The 20,418-nt window shown below is 42.5% G+C and overlaps 1 protein-coding gene across 2 annotated transcripts in view; it reads right to left on the reverse strand.

Moving 5' to 3' along the window:
- Positions 1-954: 954 nt before the first annotated feature.
- LOC138983007 (5-hydroxytryptamine receptor 4-like) overlaps positions 955-20,418 on the reverse strand; it is a 194,885-nt gene continuing 175,421 nt past the window's right edge. For both annotated transcript variants that reach the window (XM_070356410.1, XM_070356409.1), the window contains one exon: positions 955-12,807. In XM_070356410.1, the coding sequence (XP_070212511.1) occupies positions 11,002-12,243 (1,242 nt within the window). In that variant the 5' untranslated portion in view covers positions 12,244-12,807 and the 3' untranslated portion in view covers positions 955-11,001. The remainder of the gene's footprint in view (positions 12,808-20,418) is intronic.

Below are 20,418 nucleotides of genomic sequence, written 5' to 3' on the forward strand. Positions count from 1 at the left end.
CCAGAACATACAGACAGACAAAAGCCGCTAGACCCCATCACAAACAGAACTCTATAATCCACAGGTGTTGCTTACACACACACACACAAACACACACACACACACAGAGAAGCCGTATATATATATGTATATCTATATCTATAAATATATAGAGATAGGTGACAGTGTATTTTTCGCGTGGCTATAAATTGATTCGACCTTTTCACTTTGACAGTAAGAACAACTTACGGGTGCAAGGGAAGCGTTCTGGACAGCGCAGTGACATTCTAAAAATAGTAACGTAGAAACGGGGATATGGATTGAAGCCACACGAAGGAAGGGAGATAAACGCAAAACACTGGAGAAGATAAGGAAGAGTTACTGGGAATGGTGAAATGAACAGAAAAACCAAAATCGGTTCAGCGCTGCGCGCTGAGAGCACGTGTTGAAATATCTCATCGATGATATTGTGTCCGGGGTGTAGCTGAATACGGTGTCCAAATTTGAAAAAGATCCACCGAGAACTTTGGCGTTGTGATGTGGTCTAGCGGCTTTGGTGTGTCGGTATGGGGGCCCGGGTAGCTGAGGTGGAACCAAAATCGGTTCAGCGCTGCGCGCTCAGAGCACGTGTTGAAATATCGACCAGGTTGTGTCCTGTCCCGGGTGTACCTGAATATGCCCACCAAATTTGAAGCACACACACACACACACACACACACAGACAGACAGACACAAGTCGTATATATATATAGATGTATGGATGTGTTAGGGTGTGTGTGTGTGTATATGTGTTTGTGTGAAAGCATACATGCAATCACGTATGTATATGTATGTATGTATGGATGTGCTAGGGTGTGTGTGTATATATATATATATATATATGTGTGTGTGTGTGTGTGTGTGTGTGTGTGTGTGAGCGGAACACCGACACTTTCTCACGAGTGTAACGACTAATTGATAAAAAGAAGCAGTTGCTGTTGTTTTTTTAGATTTATTTATTGCTATCAAACATTCAAACAAAGGCAAAAACAACAGAACACATCTTAATAAACAAAATAAAACGATCAACATAACTTAAGTGTTAAATGTTACCAGCGATATTTTTTTTGCAAGTTAAGCATTTTAACTTTTTTTAAAACTGACAACACACACGTGTAGTATAAGAGATATTGTATTAATTTGAGACACTGGCAATTTGCAGCAATGAATTAAGTAGGTTACTTTCTTTAACAACACTTGTTCTTCGCTCATTAATATGAATATAATTGTATTCTACAACAAGTTATGACGCGTGTGATATCAAAATAAAGTAGTAAATGACAACAACATAATAAGGTAGGTGTGTGTGTGTGTGTGTGTGTGTGTGTGTGTGTGTGTGTGTGTGTGTGTGAGAGAGAGAGAGAGAGAGAGAGAGAGAGAGAGAGAGAGAGAGATTGTGTCTGTGTGTTTGTATATAATTATATGCGTTGGAAATGGATGGAGACAAAGGAAGAAATAGTACCCAATATTGACCGACTGTGTGATAATATCTTCTGCTATGGTCTGTTGAGACAGTGATATCAAAATCGAGACCGGAGGTCGAGATTTTGATATCACTGTCGAAAAAGACCAATAGCAGAAGATATCATCACACAGTCAGTCAATGTTAGATATATTGCTAATTCTCTGGACATTTTGTATTTACTGTAAAGAAATTACAAAAGTATTTGTCTCAGTTTTGGCTGTTCCATATCCCTCCCTCTGATTATTATTTCTTTTTTGTTCACTCTTTTCTTGAACTTTTCAGTATTTAAAAATGTCTTTTCTTTCAAAAAGTCTTTAGTCACTTGCTCAACTAAATTCTGGGATCATTAGATTTTCATATATATTTGTTTGTTTTTAAATTTAGGTGTTTTTGTTTTTGAAGTGGGGAAGCAATAAAGAGGTCGTCGATATCAAAACTGATATCGACGGAAATGTCGTCGATATCACTTTTACAATGAGCTCAGTTTTGCCCAATTGACCAATGGAAATCCACGTAACATATGAAATAGCAATATATACATGTACTGTGGATTTTTTTTCTAACATGGCAACTTTAGATTTCTGTTCACAACAAAAGCAGAAATATCAAGAGATCATTGTTAAACACTCAAACCTGTCAAACCTGCGTTACATAATTATGTGAAATCTAAAACTTCTAGAGGTCAACACGGGATTTAACCGTAACGACATGTATTTAGTAAGTATACATTTAAGACCATAGTTCTTTTAATAAGGATATTTCATTTGCCAAGCGTACAGACTCTCCCTCACTCTGTCTGACACACCCTTACACACACACACACACACACACACACACACACACACGAACCGACACACACACACACACGAACCGACACACACTCACACACAAGAACCGACACACACACACACACACACAAGAACCGACACACACACACACACACACACGCACACACACACACAAACCGACACACACACACACACACACACACGCACACACACACACACAAGAACCGACACACACACACGCACACACACACACACACACACACACACACACACACACACACACACACACACACACACACACACACACACACACGCCAGCGACGAGCATAATAATGTGCGTTAGTACGGCAAAACCGACATAGATCGACGGCGACTGGGTGCATTGACAAGCAGGGGAGGTTTCTCAAACGGCAAGTTCTCAAACGGAATGGATTGTCATGAACACACACACACCATGTAGGCCTATCATGAAAAGCAGACATATTGGCTGTGGAATCAATGAGGATGAAAACGGTAATTAATGTAGCGCAAAACTTTAAACACAAAGAGGATATTCCTGAAGGACAGATGGTGGGCGATACATCAATATTTATCATGACAGATATTTGTTGAATGATGCAGCGAACGTAGGCTTAAGTGTGAGAAAACTTCGGTCACAGACGTAGTGAGCTTGCAAAGCAATTTTCAACAGTATATACATACTCGTTCTCTTTGACACACACACACATACGCGCATACGCAGGCACAGACGCACACGCAATGACGCACGCACACACACACACACAAACACATACACGAACAAAGACGTTCGCTTAAAAGTATTCCTACACACACACACACACACACTATAACAGCTTGTTCTTCAAACCAAAAGTAACGTTAGTGCAGTATATAGCACTGAATATATCAATGTACACACATTCAAAGTAATCAAAACAAGCATTATACATTGAAAAACTGATGCCTATACATCGTCAAAAAAGCTTTCAATACTAAGTGAGACAGCTGCGAAATTAGGTTTTGGCATTAACACAAAACAAGATTGAAACACACACGAAAATCTTCATACACGTTAGCACACTTCAATAATAAGTTACGTTTGCCTTGCGAGTGAAGCTTTCATGAACTGACTGGCACAATGTCACTTCAAAGTTTGTAATCCTAAGATCCTGATGCGCCCCTTCTTTCTCCACCGTCTTCTCAGATTCACACGTAAGCCTACGTACTGAAAATAATGAAGACATCCGGAATTCCTGCCTGTTTCGTTGCCAGTAGATTGGAATATCATTTATTTCACGAATTTTGCTAGTAGCGCATTATGTTGCTTGTCTTCGGCTTGCAGAGATTTGTTTCGCATTTTACAACGCAATAGCTAAGTTAAAAAATAAATAAAAAGGTACGTTTGGCAAAATGTGCGAATCTACTCTGAATTTTCGAATAAATGCTATTGTAATCTGTTAGGTTTACAGGGCTCCCCACGGACGCCCGTTCTGGAGGGTCCCGGGACCCCCACTTTTAATGTTCACAGGGTCCATGGACCCCCTAAGTGGAGTTTTAGAGGGTCCAAATAGTCCCGGGTCCCTAAACCCCCTATGTACATATAACGCATTGTGATCGCGAATAAAATGATATGAAGTGGGTTTTTTTTATCACCAGGATATTCGAGGAGGACACTTTAACTAAACCTTGTCAAATGCAATACACGCACACTTTGTGCCCGCGTGAAACTGGCATAATTTGTGCTTGCACTTTGACTTAGCTGACGACTACAGTTTGAAAAGAGTATACGGGACGCACGACAACGGAAATTTAGTGCGTCCCGGGACCCGCTCTTTATAGATTTAGTGCGTCCCGGGATCCTCTCCATGAATTTCTAGTACGTTATTTCGACTTCTAGTGCGTATAGGACGCAGGGACGCGCTCTTTGGGGAGCCCTGTGTTTAGGTTTGTACAGAATAGTTAGGTTTGTACAGAATAGTTAGGTTTGTACAGAATAGTTAGGTTTGTACAGAATAGTTAGGTTTGTACAGAATAGTTAGGTTTGTACAGAATAGTTAGGTTTGTACAGAATAGTTAGGTTTGTACAGAATAGTTAATGTGGTATCGATTTGAAAATTACATGATTGCTTTTATCGTGTTCAATTGCCCGACACATGAACTTCTCAATCGAGATAAACAAAATTGTCTACTTCTATCTCTCACTTCATTTTATCATTGCTCGTATAATTGCCTAAGTCAAGTGATCATAGGTTGACCCTTACCTCCGCCTAACGCCAATATATTTCTCGCAGGTGAAAATAAAAAGCTCTTTGTCAGACAGTACTTATAAAGTCATTTCTCATTCCGTTTTAACACCTGCAAGAGAAGGTTATTAAAAAGCTCCATGTCAGACAATATGGATATATTTATTTTTTTCGTTCTGACATCTGGAAGGCGTCATTTGTTTGAGACAATTATTTTCACGTGTTGCTGTTGCACCTGGAATGTAGAACGTGAGAAAGTTTGAGACCAACAAGTCAAGGTCATGAAGGGTCTATAGGATGGTGTGAACATTTCTAACCGGTGACAATCACACACACACACACACACACACACACACACACACACACACACACACACACACACACACACACACACACACACACACACACACACACACGCATGCACGCGAGCCTGTGAGATTATTGTGCGCTGACATAATTATCGCCGCAAAATTGACACAGGTGTCATTTAACAAATCAACTCAGCGAAAGATTCCCGCTCTGCACAGCAATCAGTGGGGCTGTTGAGCTTTGGCATGTGTCCTTGTGGAAGGAAACGGTTACTCTCATCCCACGTAAAAAGGCCTGTACGAATCGATGGTGATTTACAAGAGGGTTTACACGGGAAGGGAGGTATATTTAACCTACGAATCGCAAATACATTCCTCTTGTAACAAGGAGTTTTTAAAATCAAAGACAACTTCCGGTCGACGAGAAACAATTTCACTGAACGTTTTTTTCTTGAAGTTGATGCTTTTCTTGTCTGCTACACAATTTTGCAAGGGCAGTAAAATGAAACATGCATGCATTTTAGGGTTAATCTTACACAAGGTTAAACACTCATTTGCAAGTGCTGTGGTGTCAATATAATCAGGTAATACTATCATTATAATGCGTGGGAACGTTAATAAGTTGAGAAAATGAGCTTATATGCAGAGATAAGAACTTCCATTAATAATCAGATTTTCTGATCTTCGGAAAAGAGCTCGTCGCTTATGGGTTGACCGCATTATTCACAGAATAAACACATCGCATTAATTCGATTGTTTGTCTTCGTCATGCGTGATTCGTTGATTTACTCAAAGATATCTTTCTTTACGTCCAAACGATCGTGTGCATCACCACATATATGTGACCCTCCACCACGGAATGAGTCGCATGTCACAGCATGATTTTCATATTTTTACATTTTCCTAAAAAGTTTTTTATGCTCTATCCAGTGGTGAAAACCGTTTTAGAAAAGAGCGAAAACTTTTCGAGTTATAAGCCTGAGACAAAGGTGACCCTCACACTGTTACCCGTCACCCCCCGGACTTATATTAAGCCTAGCGCAAAACCGCGCGAGGTGACATACGACTCATTCCGTGGTTAGTTAGTTAGCTGTTGCTTTTCGGGTCCAGCGGACCATAATAGGCCAAATCAAGACCCCACTCATTCCGTGGTGGAGGGTCACATATGTCCAGGCTACAACATGGGACACTGGGAAGCAGCCTCCCACCTGGAAGTATACCAAAAACCAACAACCTGGCTGCTTGTTGTCGGCATCGGAACTGATTGTTTGCCTGAATATGTTTTCATTCAGAGCGACGTATAGTGTCAGTTACACAACTAATTCAACCAACATGTAGACCGAAATCAAACAGCCGGGCTGCTTTTTGTGGGCATCGGGATTATTTTGCTGAAATATTGTTGTTGATTGCGACATTGTGTCAGTCAAAACAATTCCACTGTGCACAGAGAGTAGCCATGTCATTGATTCTTGATACATGTCAAAGTGGTGGGATCCTCGTACCCACTGTGCACAGAGAGTAGCCATGTCATTGATTCTTGATATATGTCAAAGTGGTGGGATCCTCGTACCCACTGTCAAAGCTTGGACAGATCTATCGTGTTTTACCGGACGGTCCACGTGGAAATGAATCATTAACAATTGATTGGTTCATTTTCTCTGAATGAATCATATTTCGCTAGAAATAACTTGAATGACAGACTCTCAATCTTTTTTTCCCGCCGACAAAACAACTATCTTTCTTTCTTTATTTGGTGTTTAACGTCGTTTTCAACCACGAAGGTTATATCACGACGGGGAAAGGGGGGAGATGGGATAGAGCCACTTGTTAATTGTTTCTTGTTCACAAAAGCACTAATAAAAAAATTGCTCCAGGGGCTTGCAACGTCGGTAGTACAATATATTACCTTACTGGGAGAATGCAAGTTTCCAGTACAAAGGACTTAACATTTCTTACATACTGCTTGACTAAAATCTTTACAAACATTGACTATATTCTATACAAGAAACACTTAACAAGGGGAAAAAGAGAAACAGAATCCGTTAGTCGCCTCTTACTACATGCTGGAGCATCGGGTAAATTCTTCCCCCTAACCCGCGGGGGGTGACAAAACAACGTGTAAGCAGTGAATACGTTATTGGAAGGAACGAACTAACGTGTGTGTGGGCACAGGGCCACATTTTTCTTGAAATCAACATCACCGGAGCAACCACACAGCACTTCTTGTATCAATTGGCAAAATTACAGTACGGCAAAAGCTCAGAAAGATGCTTGATTTAACACAAAACCGGCTATTTAATACTCACTTTAATTAGCAGTCTTCGATTCAGCGGTCTGGTGTTGATAGCTGGGATTTCACATGAAAGACTTTGGAAACAACAGGGGCTGAGCCGTTGCGGCGCACCCTCGCTCGCTGAAACAAGTACGTTTACTCGTATCGACTACTGCAGATTGCTGAAGCATGGCTCCCCACGGACGCCCCTCCTAGTGCGTCCCGGGACCCCCACTTTTAAATTTTAGAGGGTCCATGGACCCCCACTGCAGAATTTTAGAGGTTCCCAAGGGTCCAAAAGCCGAAAAGTCCCACTGTACTTATAAAACATTGTGGTCACGTATAGTGTACTGCGAAGTGTCGATTGCAGTCTGAAAATGTTATCTACGGTACGCACGATAAAGGAAATTTAGTGCGTCCTAGGACCCGCTCTTTTCAAATCTAGTGCGTCCAGGGAGCCCCTCCATATATTTCTATGTTTTCGGCTTCTAGTGCGTATTGGACGCAGGGACGCGCGCTATGGGGAGCCCTGCTGAAGAATTACACCTGCCCATGTAAACGGCCATGCAGACCATCACCGATTTGTTCAGGCTTTTACATGAGATAAACAAACTTATCGACCTGGAAACAGTCACAAAATCAACACTCTGGTGTTTTGTTTTCGCTCAAGTACTTTTCTAGATAGACAAAGATGCCGGTTAGAAACAAATCAATCAGAAACAAATCCCAAATTCCCACTCTGTGCAAAAAGCAGTCAGGTTGTACAATTTTGGGCACTGTCTCTAAGAGAACTTGAGTCTTAGTCTATGTAAAAGCCTGGGCAAGACCAAAGGTGACTTACACGCAGCCCTGAAAGTCCAAGAAATGGTGTACTCGCCTTTGGCTAGTAATTCTGAAAATGTACTAGCCAGAGAGCAAACTTTACTAGCCAAACCAACAATTTGTTTCAGCAACTTTACTCGCATTTGGCGAGTAGATGAACATTTCTACTCGCCAGTTACATGTTTCTACTCGCCATGGCGAGTAAAATACACGCCACTTCCAGGCCTGAAACGAATACTACATGGGAAGGAAATTAACTTGAATACATTTTGGATACTTCCATAGTCTGAATATTCCATTCGCTGACGTAAGTAAACTCCAATCTTAAAACAACAGCCACTATGGGAAGTGTTGTGTATGTTTTTCGATTTAGCATACACATGCAGTTATGGGAGCCAGTCCAGAAATTATTGCAACTCTAGAGTTCCAGGCAGACGATGAACGGACTCGCTGCTTCAATGCTCTGCTTTTCAAATCTCTTGATCATAACTGAAAATATCGAGGAGTGCGACAGTTTTCAAGTGATATTTCAGTCTGGATTTTCTCAACGTAAATTTCTTGTTGCGCACAATGCTCTCATCGCTTGTTGCAATATCCGTGTGTCTAGAGTTAATAATGGTATCACAAAAGTGGTAAGACAATATTAAATATCCAGCATATACTCAAGGTGTATGTCCACATCTATCCATCACGCAAAGCAACGACATCACAAATCACACAGCGTGGAAACAATATTATACTCTCACAAATTATATAACAAGCTCATGCAGTGCTGCAAAGCACATTTAAATACAACTTCCTACAGCCGAACAAATACCTCGTTTGATATCAATGAGCAAATACCCTGAAGAAACAAGTACACACGCTTATAATATTATGGGTAGACGACGATGTGTTTCTGTTAAAAAAAAAAGTAAATCAATAAAAAATAAAAAAATCAAGAACGAAACAAAAAATAAAATACTTTTAACATCAGTTTAGAGATTGCACACGGCAGAGTCGCATATATATATAACATATATATATGTATATATATATATATAATACCGTTAATATTTTTTTCTTGGTGATTTTTAAGTTAAGTAGCACGTATTTCACACGAGTATACATAACGCCAAAAAAAAAAAAAAAAAATCGCCGCAGCAAAATTCAGTCCATACACAATAGTGGTTAAAATCACAGACACAGTGTTTCGGCTGGAGGTACTCAGCCTCTTCCATATTATGCTCACGTTTTGAGTGTCGTACCTCTAGACCTGTGTCATGGAGCATTTGATCATGGATATACATAATATCATGGCATTCGGGTTTAGTATCACAACGTTCACGATGATTGCAGTGTTTAGTCACAGCGATTGCAGTCTGTTTTTCTCTCACAATGGTACCATGAAAAATAGCGTTTTTTATGAATTCGTGTATTAAGTCACAGATGATTCCTGTAAACAGTCATTGACTGGCGACCAATCAAAGCACCAGAATGACCGATCCCTCGCATCATGACGTGGAAGGCGGGAGACAGTTCATGAATATTCATGAAAAGGGGGACAATATTTGTCGAGGAAAAACGGATGCCATTGTACGGGATTATACGAGTACACAGGACTCGTTTTTCCTCGGCAAAAAAAAGAAATGGAGGCAAATGACGGACTTTGGGGATACCGTGATTCCGGGCAGTGTAGACTAGAGACTGAGGAGATCTGATACCGTGTTTTGGAGATAAATATTTGCATACTATTTTAGAGCTTATACCGTGTTTTGTAGATATTAATAACATACTTTTTTGAAGTTACCAAAGTTACAATTGTTGCATAGGAGCATATGCCTTGCCATTAATATTTTATGAAAAAAAGATTGTGTGTCGTCGAAAATTGAGCCACAAAAATACTTTTGTTTCCTTACACAAATTACACATTAGCACAAACACAATCATTCTCCTACTTAATGAATATTAAGTAAATGCTCTCGCTTTTTATCACTACACAACAATTTCAATTTATTAATTTCAATTATTTAACGAATTTCGAAAGAAGGCACATGATTATTTGTTAAATTCGAGGCCACTCTGGAAGGGGAATAAGATATGATAATTTGTATCTTCTAGTGTTAACGAAAATCGACCAGACATTAAGGGTGTTTACACGTCCTTGCGTTAGTAGTAAACTCTTGATTAAATATGTAATTAATAATAGTTAATATTCACAATGTTCAGGCCAGAACTGCTGTACAATGTTCTTTAATGTTTACTTTGTTTGAGGCAATCGAAACCCTGATCACTGTCATAGCATTGTTATACATCGCGATACTTATGTTCTTTCGTCGCTGTCACAACTCCTCCCAGTATGTAAATATACCCATGCAGGGATGAAGCTGACTTCCAAGAGAATTTACGAGTGTCTTCTGTTGGAATTTGCTGCCTTTTGACACCACTGCAATGGGACACACACATAGTTTGAACTCGTTCTCATCAGAACAATTAACTTGGATACTTCGTAATTATTCAGCGACGCAACGTAAATTAACTACGCCCGTACGCACAAGAGATTCAAACTGAAGAGTTTTCGACTGCGAATAGTTGAGGTACTAAAGTCGACATTACTGGCATCGTTGTACTCAGCCAATGACCATTGCGAATTTAAGTACATTTCAAGACGAACTCAGTTTAAACTTTTTCTTCAAAGAGATCGAAAGCAACGCGGATTTCAAACTATCTAAATATGTTCCATACCTCCGATTTTACTTTTAGAAAACAAAATCAATTACCTTTATTGTTTCATCAACAATGACCTTGCACTACCTATCAAGACTAGTCCAATTTACGCTGCAAACTCGCCGTACTCGGCTATCGTCTCCTCAGTCGGACTACAAGGCATCATTCTGTCCTTCTCTGCCGGGAGCTCGTGGCCGTTGGGGTGGGGCTGGCCGCCGTTGCTGCTGCTACATCCGCTGCAGCGGCGACTGCTGCACAGAGGGATGGGGGAGGGGGCCAGGGGGTTGGAGGGGGAGCGAGAGAGGTGGGAGAGGTTGGAGTGGTTGGAGTGGTTGCGCGATCTGTGAACCGCGTTGACGTCATGATGCGAGGCCCGCAGTCATTCGGAGGTGTTGGTCATGCCGGTGATCATCTCCTCGTCATAGTCCCGCACCCCCTTGCACACCCGGCACTGCAGCAGGCGGCGGTAGGCGCGGTTGAAGTGTCGGTTGAAGAAGAAGTAGAGCACGGGGTTCATCATGGAGTTGATGTAGCCCAGCCACAGCGCCACCATCCAGGGAATGTAGGGGATGCGGTAGCCCACGATGGGGTCGATGATGTTCATGATGAAGAAGGGGAACCAGCACACGCTGAAGCAGCCCATGATGATGCCCAGCGTCTTGGCCGCTTTGGCCTCGTGGTGGAACTTGCGCTTCTTGTGGCTGTTGACGTGGCTGTGGTTGCCCGCGGCCTCCAGGGTGCGGATCTGGTGCGCCTGCTTGTTGGCCGCCATGTAGATCTTGGCGTTGCACACGCCCATGAACACTACGGGGATGTAGAAGGCGATCAGCGAGCACACGATGGCGAAGGGGATGTTGACGATGAACACGCAGGCCTCGGCCTCAGGAGGGTAGGCGCAGGCCAGATAGTCCTCGATGCCAAGCTTGTTCCAGTCGTTCATGATAGGCAAGAAGGAGATGAAGACGGGGATCACCCAGCACCCGATCAGCATCATCACGATATGCCACACCTTGAGCCGCTCGTGCAGGAAGGGCCGGCAAATGGCCAGGTAGCGGTCAATGGCCAAGCAGGACAGGTGGAAGATGGACACCGTGCACATCATCACGTCCAAACTGGACGAGAGGCGGCAGAGGATGTCTCCCAGTTGCCACACCTTGTTGTTCAGCTGCTGGTAGATCCCGAAAGGCATGACCAGCAAGGACACACACATGTCGGCGATGGCCAGCGACACGATGAAGGCGTTGGTCTTAGTCCTCAGCTTGCGGTGGGTCAGCACGGCCAGGATGGTGATAAAGTTTCCCAGCATGGTCAGCAAGGGGACCAGCGTCAGGATGACCGACACGCCGTACCGCGTGGCAGACGTGTAGTCCGGGGGCGGCTCGGCCCTGTCCTTGAGAATGTCGTCACACACGGACCACGCAGCGGTGGTGTTGTTTCCCCAGCTACCCCCTGATGCCACCGATGAATTGCCGAGCCAGTCGTCGTCCGTGAAGTTGAGCAGCGTGAAGGATTCCAGCGGGGATGCATCCTCCTCGCTGCCGCCATCGAAGCCGTTGCCGGTGACAAGGTATGACGTCACTGTGGTGACGTCAGCGGTCCCGCCGCCTGCCACTCTGGTCATGGTTGAGGTTGGTGTTGTTGGCAAAGATAAGTGCACTGTAGGATCCTCTGGGTCTCCTGTCAGCTGACTTTCTGTCTCACTATTAAACTCTCCATGTTTTGGAAAATCACCGAATACAAGAATGTATTTTTTTAACCTTTGCTTCTTGGTGGAGCAGAGTACTTTAGTAAAGTTAACAACTCCCTGGAATCACTTTTTCTCTTTAATTTATTTCAATGAACGGCGAAGCAAATGACAGAAGTAGCCATCACTGCCGATCACATTTTGTAGTGTTCCACATTTTCCCCGAATTAATCCTTCACAAAACAACACTTTTTGTGGGAGCACGACTGTTCTTATATCCCGATGAAACGTCTTCAAAATCTGACCCTGTGGTAGGCAGTAGCTTAGAATCCAACAAGAATTCAAATCACAAGGATAGCGGGACAGATGACTCTCCAGAATTCAGATACTTGTAGGGTATGAAAGGTGTTGTAGAAGATGCGTTGTTGGGGTAGCAGGAGGAAGGTGGTAGTCATAGGGCTGTGTTCAGGCACTCATAGTTCGCACCACACGTCAGGACATCTGGAACACAGAATAAAACCATTGTGATCAATGGTAGGCTATCTTTTTGCCAACTAAAGATACACTTGTGACATATTGATACAAGATGTACATTATCAACGATATCGTTGACACCACCATCCTATGACAATCGTTCAAAATCCGCTCCTTCAATCCTACGAGATTGTAATGGATCCTGTTGTATTTTTACAATAGTTTAGCCAGGAACGACGGTAAACAGAAAGAAGACAGTAATGGCTGCATGGGGTTGTGTGCTGAGTGTGGAACTAATAGCGTACGATGGTCCGGAACAAACCCTGGCACACTATCAGCTTCCAAAACACACTGCCGGCTTTCCTTTCTGAGGGGGGAGCGAAATGCTGGCAACAGATCACACTCGGGGAAAATACTGCTGGGTTCGCTTCCCTTGCTGAGACAGTGCTACTGATACAATACATCTATTTTTACTCGGGAAAAATAGTGTTGGGTTAGCTTCCCTTGCTGAGACAGTGCAACTGATACAATACATCTATTTCTACTCGGGGAAAATACTGTTGGGTTAGCTTCCCTTGCTGAGACAGTGCAGAGAGAGAGAGAGAGAGAGAGAGAGAGAGAGAGAGAGAGAGAGAGAGAGAGAGAGAGAGAGAGAGAGAGAGAGAGAGAGAGAGAGGGAGAGGGAGAGGGAGAGGGAGAGAGAGAGAGAGGCAGAGAGGCAGAGAGAGAGAGAGAGAGAGAGAGAGAGAGAGAACCTGAGACAGAGACAGACAGACAGACATACAGACAGACACATACGTTTGCAAAGCAATAATGAGTTAGTCCGACAACGTAGACTTGATCCATTTGCGCAGGGGAAAAGCCTGGTTTTCTTTCATCCGAAAGGAATGATGTTATGTTACAGTAAAGTAAATTTGTTTGCTCACGTGTGATTACACTAATTTCCCAAGGGCTATCGCTGCATTATGCCACGTAAAAGGTTGTTAAAACTCCCTCTCTTACGTCTCTTTCTATCTCCATCCTCTACCCTATACACACATAAACAGAAAAAAACATCGACCTACGGGCTTTCACTAACGTCAGATACAGACGTGCGGAAACATGGACAACAAACAACCCGACACCAAGACAGGAACGTAGACACAGACACACAAACGTACGTATATATACACACAGGTACAGACTCAAGTACACACAGAGACACAGACACACACACAGACACACACACACATACACACACATCTACCCGGCCACACACACAGATCTACACACACACATACATACTGATTAATGTACGTACACACACACACACACACACATCTACACACACATACACACACATCTACACACACACATACACACACACATGTACCCACACACACATACACACACACACACACACACACACACACACCACCACCACCACCACCGCCACCACCACCCATTTACAACTACCTCCACACCCACCCAAACACCCACGACATGCCATCAGTGGCATCAATACCGTTCTTCCACGTAAAAAACAATCCGCTCACTATAAAGTCACAGCGTGTATTCCACCTGCCACCCGCCACCCCCCCCCCCCCCCCCCCAACCCCTACTGATCCGCCCTCGCTCCGACCTTACAACGATGACATTTTGAAGAAAAAAAGATAGAAATACAGCAAGCCAAAAAAAAAAAAAAAAAAAAAAAAAAAAAAGCCGATGACATTCTGAGAAGCGATTACGTGCCAAAGGCCGCGGCAGATCTGAAGGTGCCGTCATCCGCTGCTGCTCGCTCACCCTTTGTACACCTTTGAACACCTGCACGCTACAGGTAAGATAGTGGTGTCTGATTCGACATCCACACGAAAACAAAACATGGTTTGGCCTACACGCACTTGGTGCTTCTTTTGTCAATTTGTACCTTGTTCCTCTTTTTTTTGCAATGATTTCGAAATTCTTTTTTTATTTTTTTTATTTTCTGAAAAGTTAAAGAGAAATTGTTCTTCTTTCAAACTTGTTCTCTTTTTTTTTTCTCTCTGAAAGGGTGCGCTTCCCACAATAACCATAGTGTCTCTTTGGTCTTTATTGAAGAACTGAAACATGATTTTTTTCCTGCTTGAAAATCGACATTACGGTTGTAATTCTGAGGTTTTTCTCAACAAAAAAAGGCGACGTGACGGTAGTCATCCTAACCGACCTTTAAGGCAAACACTAGCACGCGAAACAAACGAAAGAAAAGAAGGAACAGAAAGAATAACGGAGACAAAAGCAAAGCAGAAAAAAAGAAAGAAAGTAAGACCGACAGACAGACAGACCGGCTAACAGAAAGTAGGCTGCCCCAACTGAGGTACACTCCACTTCAACAGTCCCACACTCCTACGCCGAACCAAACGTCGCTGTTCGTGTTTTAATACCAACAGTACCCATGCCCTAACACCTGCTGTGTGTACGGAATTAAAATCACCGAGAGCTTAGCGATGAAAATTCCAACACAAGGTGTGCCCTTATTTTTGTTTAGTCGGTGTAGATTTCGTAAACAAAGACGACATTTGCCAACCACACACTGACATTTTGGTACTATTCATTCACTTGTCCTGCGTTTAATACACTGTGGTAGGTGACTTGTTGGTGTTTAAGAGAGAGAGAGAGAGAGAGAGAGAGAGAGAGAGAGAGAGAGAGAGAGAGAGAGAGAGAGAGAGAGAGAGAGAGAGAGAGAGAGAGAGAGAGAGAGAGAGTGTGTAAGCTAGTGCGGCTACATAATGTTAATTTCAATATATATATATATATATATCTATATACGGCTTGTGTGTGTCTGTGTGTCTGTCTGTCTGTCTGTCACTTCGCGATGCACGGCCAAAGTTCTCGATGGATCTGCTTCAAATTTGGTGGGCCTATTCAGGTACACCCCGGACACAATCTGGTCGATGAAAATTTTCAACACGTGCTCTCAGCGCGCAGCGCTGAACCGATTTTGGTTTTTCTGTACATCCATTCCCAGTAACTCTTCCTTATCTTCTCCAGTGTTTTGCGCGTTTATCTCCCTTCCTTCGTGTGGCGTCAATCACGTACGCGGTATTCGGCTTTACTTCTTCCCGGCGAAGCCGGGTATTCATCTAGTATATATATATATACAACGCGTCGCCAAGAAACTATTCTACATAGCTGGTACAATTCTTTGTCTGGATTCAATGCTGTCATCAGGCCGCCCTTTTCAGAACGCCCTCCGGAATACGAAAATCATTGTCTTGAATGAAAGATGAAACACGCAGAGAAAGTAAGCCAGCGTAGGGCTAGTGAAGAGACAGGGTGATTCGGAAAGCAATTGGGAGTCACAGGGGTCGCTGACCGAGGTTTCTTTGTGTAACTCCGTTTTAGCTTCACCGTCTTTCTCGCATGTATTGTATCGAGTTGTTTTACAGCTCTGACATTTCACAGTCTATATATATCCACTAGCAAACGGAATCGGAAAGCTTGAACTGTTTAGGATGAAAGTCGCTGGTTCATTTCGAATGCAATGCTTGTTATTTTCTCAGGTGCCAGGAGACTGGTTTCGCATAACTCTCATTTACTCTATTACGAGTGTTGTATGCATTTACAGCGCTTACTTCCCTTTGTTTATTAGATATTGACGCTGTGTAAGTGATCGCGTTAACCAGTCATAAGTTGGTATTCTACTGTTAAAGATCAGTATCATCAGCAGGGCAGTCGATCGCGTATCGCGTCGATAATGATATAAATTATAATTTGACAGTTCTTCGCTATCAAAATAAAGTTATAATTATGTTATTACGCCTGCGTTTTAGAGAAAGGTCGAGATGACTACCACACAATGTCCAGAGAGCAGCAAGTCAACCTCATCAGGCTGCGTACTGGCCACAACAGGCTCAATGCTCACATGAACCGAAAGTTCAAGCTGGCGCCATCACCAACCTGTGCCTGCGGTCAAGAGGACCAAACAGCGGAACACATCTTACAGCGATGTCCCTTACTAGATGAGGAACGAAAAGAAGTGTGGCCGTCACCAACTCCCTTGCAGACCAAACTATACGGCAGTCGACAGGAGTTGGAGAAAACGACAACATTTATCACCAGTGCTGGACTGATCGTGTAACCTCTGCGAACGCCAAGAAGAAGAAGAAGAGAAAGGTCAGCCGTGCCGGTTATGAGATAATGTGGCAGCTCTTCGCTATCGAAATACAGTTTTGACTCTATGTTATTACGCCTGAGTTTTAGAGAAAGAACAGAAACGTGATTAGGTCCCACATAGCCAAATAGGTGGAAGGAGCGTTAAAAACCAACATCACAAAAACATGTCTATAGAGAAATAAACTTTACACATGACATAGTTTTGCCAGTTGTGAATGACCAAGTATGAATGGTCGCTTCTTTTAATGAAGGATGCATGTTACTTGATTACAAGCCCCACAATGATATGTGCATGGCAAACTGAAAAACCCCAACCCAGCCAACCAACGCCTCCTTTTGCCAGGTAACCCAAACTAAATCACCAGTTGTTGTGAGATCTAGCTTTTCCTGTCTTTTGGTTTAAACATAATAAGTTTATTTTAACAAAAGTTACAATCATGACATGTATACATACTACACAGGTAACAGCAACAAGCTAGAAGCTTATAGTGGTGTTCCTGCATGGACATTACAACGTAAGGCGGTAACGGCAGAACAATTCGTCTAAATAAACCAAATCTATTAATAACATAATACACGTTGCATAATCATTACAAAGAAAGACGGTAAAAGGAAGGGAGGAGGGGAAGAAGAGGAATACAAAAAGAGGGATTGGTAGGAGATGTGCAGAAATTAAAGTTGTTGTCCGGCTTGTGGAGCATTGATTCTGGTTTGCCCAAAGCGGCCTGTCTTTTAGGTTTACAATACACCTTGCGCGGTCAATGTGTGTTAATTGAAGGGTATTTTCTAATACAGTATTTATATTTTGGTCTCCTCGGAGGTTTACCGTCGAGTGCATGACATACTGCCAATAAGAGCAAGGTGTCGCATTTGACTCGTGAATACTAAGCAAATAGGCTGTGTGGTATGGACACAGACGGCATATTGATCCACGATAAAATTAAGATAATCTACTGTATAAAAATGCTGTGGTCACGAACAAATTTGACCTTAGGAGCTAGAGAAGAACGGGAGAAGACAAACACAACGACAAAAATGAAAATGAAAAAAAAGAGCAACAGGAAATTACGATCACGAATTATTGCACATTTCACAGAATGAAGTAAAAACTGCGTGTTTTGTAATCGGAGCACTGTTGGTAATAATTATTGCCTCATGTTTTTTTGGAGCCGACTAATAACCGTGTTACTTCTTGGCGAAAAGTATGGCAGACAACCATTGCCAAAAGTCATAATTGCGAAGAAGCCGCTGATGTCGGTTATTGACACTGGTGATCAGAATCTACAGTATCCTATTACTACATACAAGCATTGCTAGATCATTACAAGCAGGAGTTTTGCCCCTTGATCGTATGACGTCAGCCGAGTAACGTGAGCTAAAGAAAGAAAACACGAAGTGTATGATATCAGCAATTAAGATTTTTGTGATTGGAATTAAGAGTGCATATTACCAGGAACATCTCCTTTCTTGTCGACACTGTTGGCAGTCAGTTTCAGTGGTATCTATACTTTTCTCGGCAAAGTATATCGACTGCTGACACAGCTTATCAGTAGGGGAAGGGCCCCTAATATGGACCACTTTTTGTTTATTGCTGATAACTAGCTTGTTTTCGTGCAAAGAAGTTTCATTTTGTGCTTGGTAGTCCTTCTTTCTTAGGTTAACCGTTAGGCCTAATTAGAGTAAAATAGCTTTGATACACATTCAGCAAAAATTAAATACAGAAAAAATCACAAAGGGTCCATATTAGGATCCTGGGCGCCTAATATGGACCAGTGAAGCGGCCTTCACGAATCACTGTAAAAAGCCCCCTATATTTCAAAATAACATGATACAACTTAGTGTACAAGTCAGCCTAATTAAAATATGCTCTAGATTTATCTGTTTCGGGTTGATGAGAGCATTATTTGAAGCACACCAGGAAACTAAAGAAGCTTATCAAAAACAGAGTGAAAATAAGTGAAATTATCAACTTCCACGAAAAGAAGATTTTTCGTTGCATTTTTTTTAAATCTCGAGGGCTAGTTATGGGTCCTTCTTAATGAATTAATGAAAATAGCCTTTAGCTTTTATTTTCTTCGATTTGTTGAAGGTGGTCCATATTAGGGGACTAGCACATACTTTGAGATTTTGCTATTATTTTTTGTTTGCAGTAGAAACTCGGGGTCAACACTGCTAAAATGTAACAAATACGGTTTTAGCTGTCATATATAGCCATTTCTGCTTGATAAAAGCTTTGGCTGTAGACAGAAACGAGTCCGTTTTAGGCGGCAAATTTAGAGTGAACGCTGCCAAAGGTGAAAAAAGAGAAAAAGCCTAACGGGTTTGAGATTTGTGTTTCTGCAACTGTTTTGACATGTGCAAGTTATTCAAAGAGGGTGAATACAGCGAATAAAACTTTTTTGAGCGCTCTAGCGCCGTTAGTTGGTGGTGGTCCATATTAGGAGCCGGTCCATATTAGGAGCCCTTCCCCTATGTGTGTCTTCTTCTCCACAATTGTCGAAACGGCCACACACGCTTCGGCAATTTTCGGAAGTTTTATGCTGTCCTAATTGGTGTAACTTTTTCCCTATCGCGAAAAAAATCGACATTTGTAAAAGGACAGCAGTGATCGACAGCGGAGTTTTTGTCAAGTTGAAATAATTGTCGGGGTTGTGTCGACTGCTGACGCGAAACGATATCTCTGCACGATGAACGGGATCGGGACACTGTTGCTGGGAAGTAAGGCCGGGTCAACTATTCATATTCATTTAATTTATAATTGATAAGCATAGTTACGGAGCAATTTCGAGTAAACCATTGCAGGCGCGTACGTCTCAATTAAAGTACAGCGAATATCTGTTAAAAGTGCTGTTCGCATGGCAGACTTGCAAACAACCTTCAAGCGATTGTGTCAGAAAAACGCCAGTGTAAAATCGCAGCCAATGTTAACAGCACTTAACGCTCAGGCTATTTTCACGCAACGATTCTCAGCTGACTTGCACAGTTATACTTGTCCGGTCGTATTCGTTGTGTTCCGGTTAGACAGGCTAACCCAACCGAGAAGCGCAAAATTAAAAGTCTGCCACAGGTCCTTTCTTAATCGACGTCGGAGTCTAGAAGCGCTAAACTGAGTTTTCAAGAAGCTGCCAAATATGAACTAAATCCTCTGGACCATTCACAGGGCAGACTTTTCACCGACTTGGCCTTAGCGACTCCTGAGCGACTTCAAACCAACCAGAGTTGATGGAAAGTAGGTTTAAAGTCTGCCACGTTAACCTGTAGACTTCTTTAGGGTCAAATTCGGCAGAAAAAATTCCAAAATTGTTCTTAGACATTATGCCTTCAACTTTTGTTGATTGGACTAGACAATGAAGATTGCCAGCAACACCGCGGTTTTGTTTGTCGCTGACACTTTTGGCTCCCAATGCCAGTGGCACCTATTATTTTCTTGGCAAAATATCTCGGTGACTGACACACACGTAAATATTGTTGCCTATATCGCCGTGTTTTGTGTGTGTATCGTTCACA

The sequence above is a fragment of the Littorina saxatilis genome, linkage group LG12 (genome assembly GCF_037325665.1).
Source record: "Littorina saxatilis isolate snail1 linkage group LG12, US_GU_Lsax_2.0, whole genome shotgun sequence".
NCBI classification, from domain to species: Eukaryota; Metazoa; Mollusca; class Gastropoda; order Littorinimorpha; family Littorinidae; genus Littorina; species Littorina saxatilis.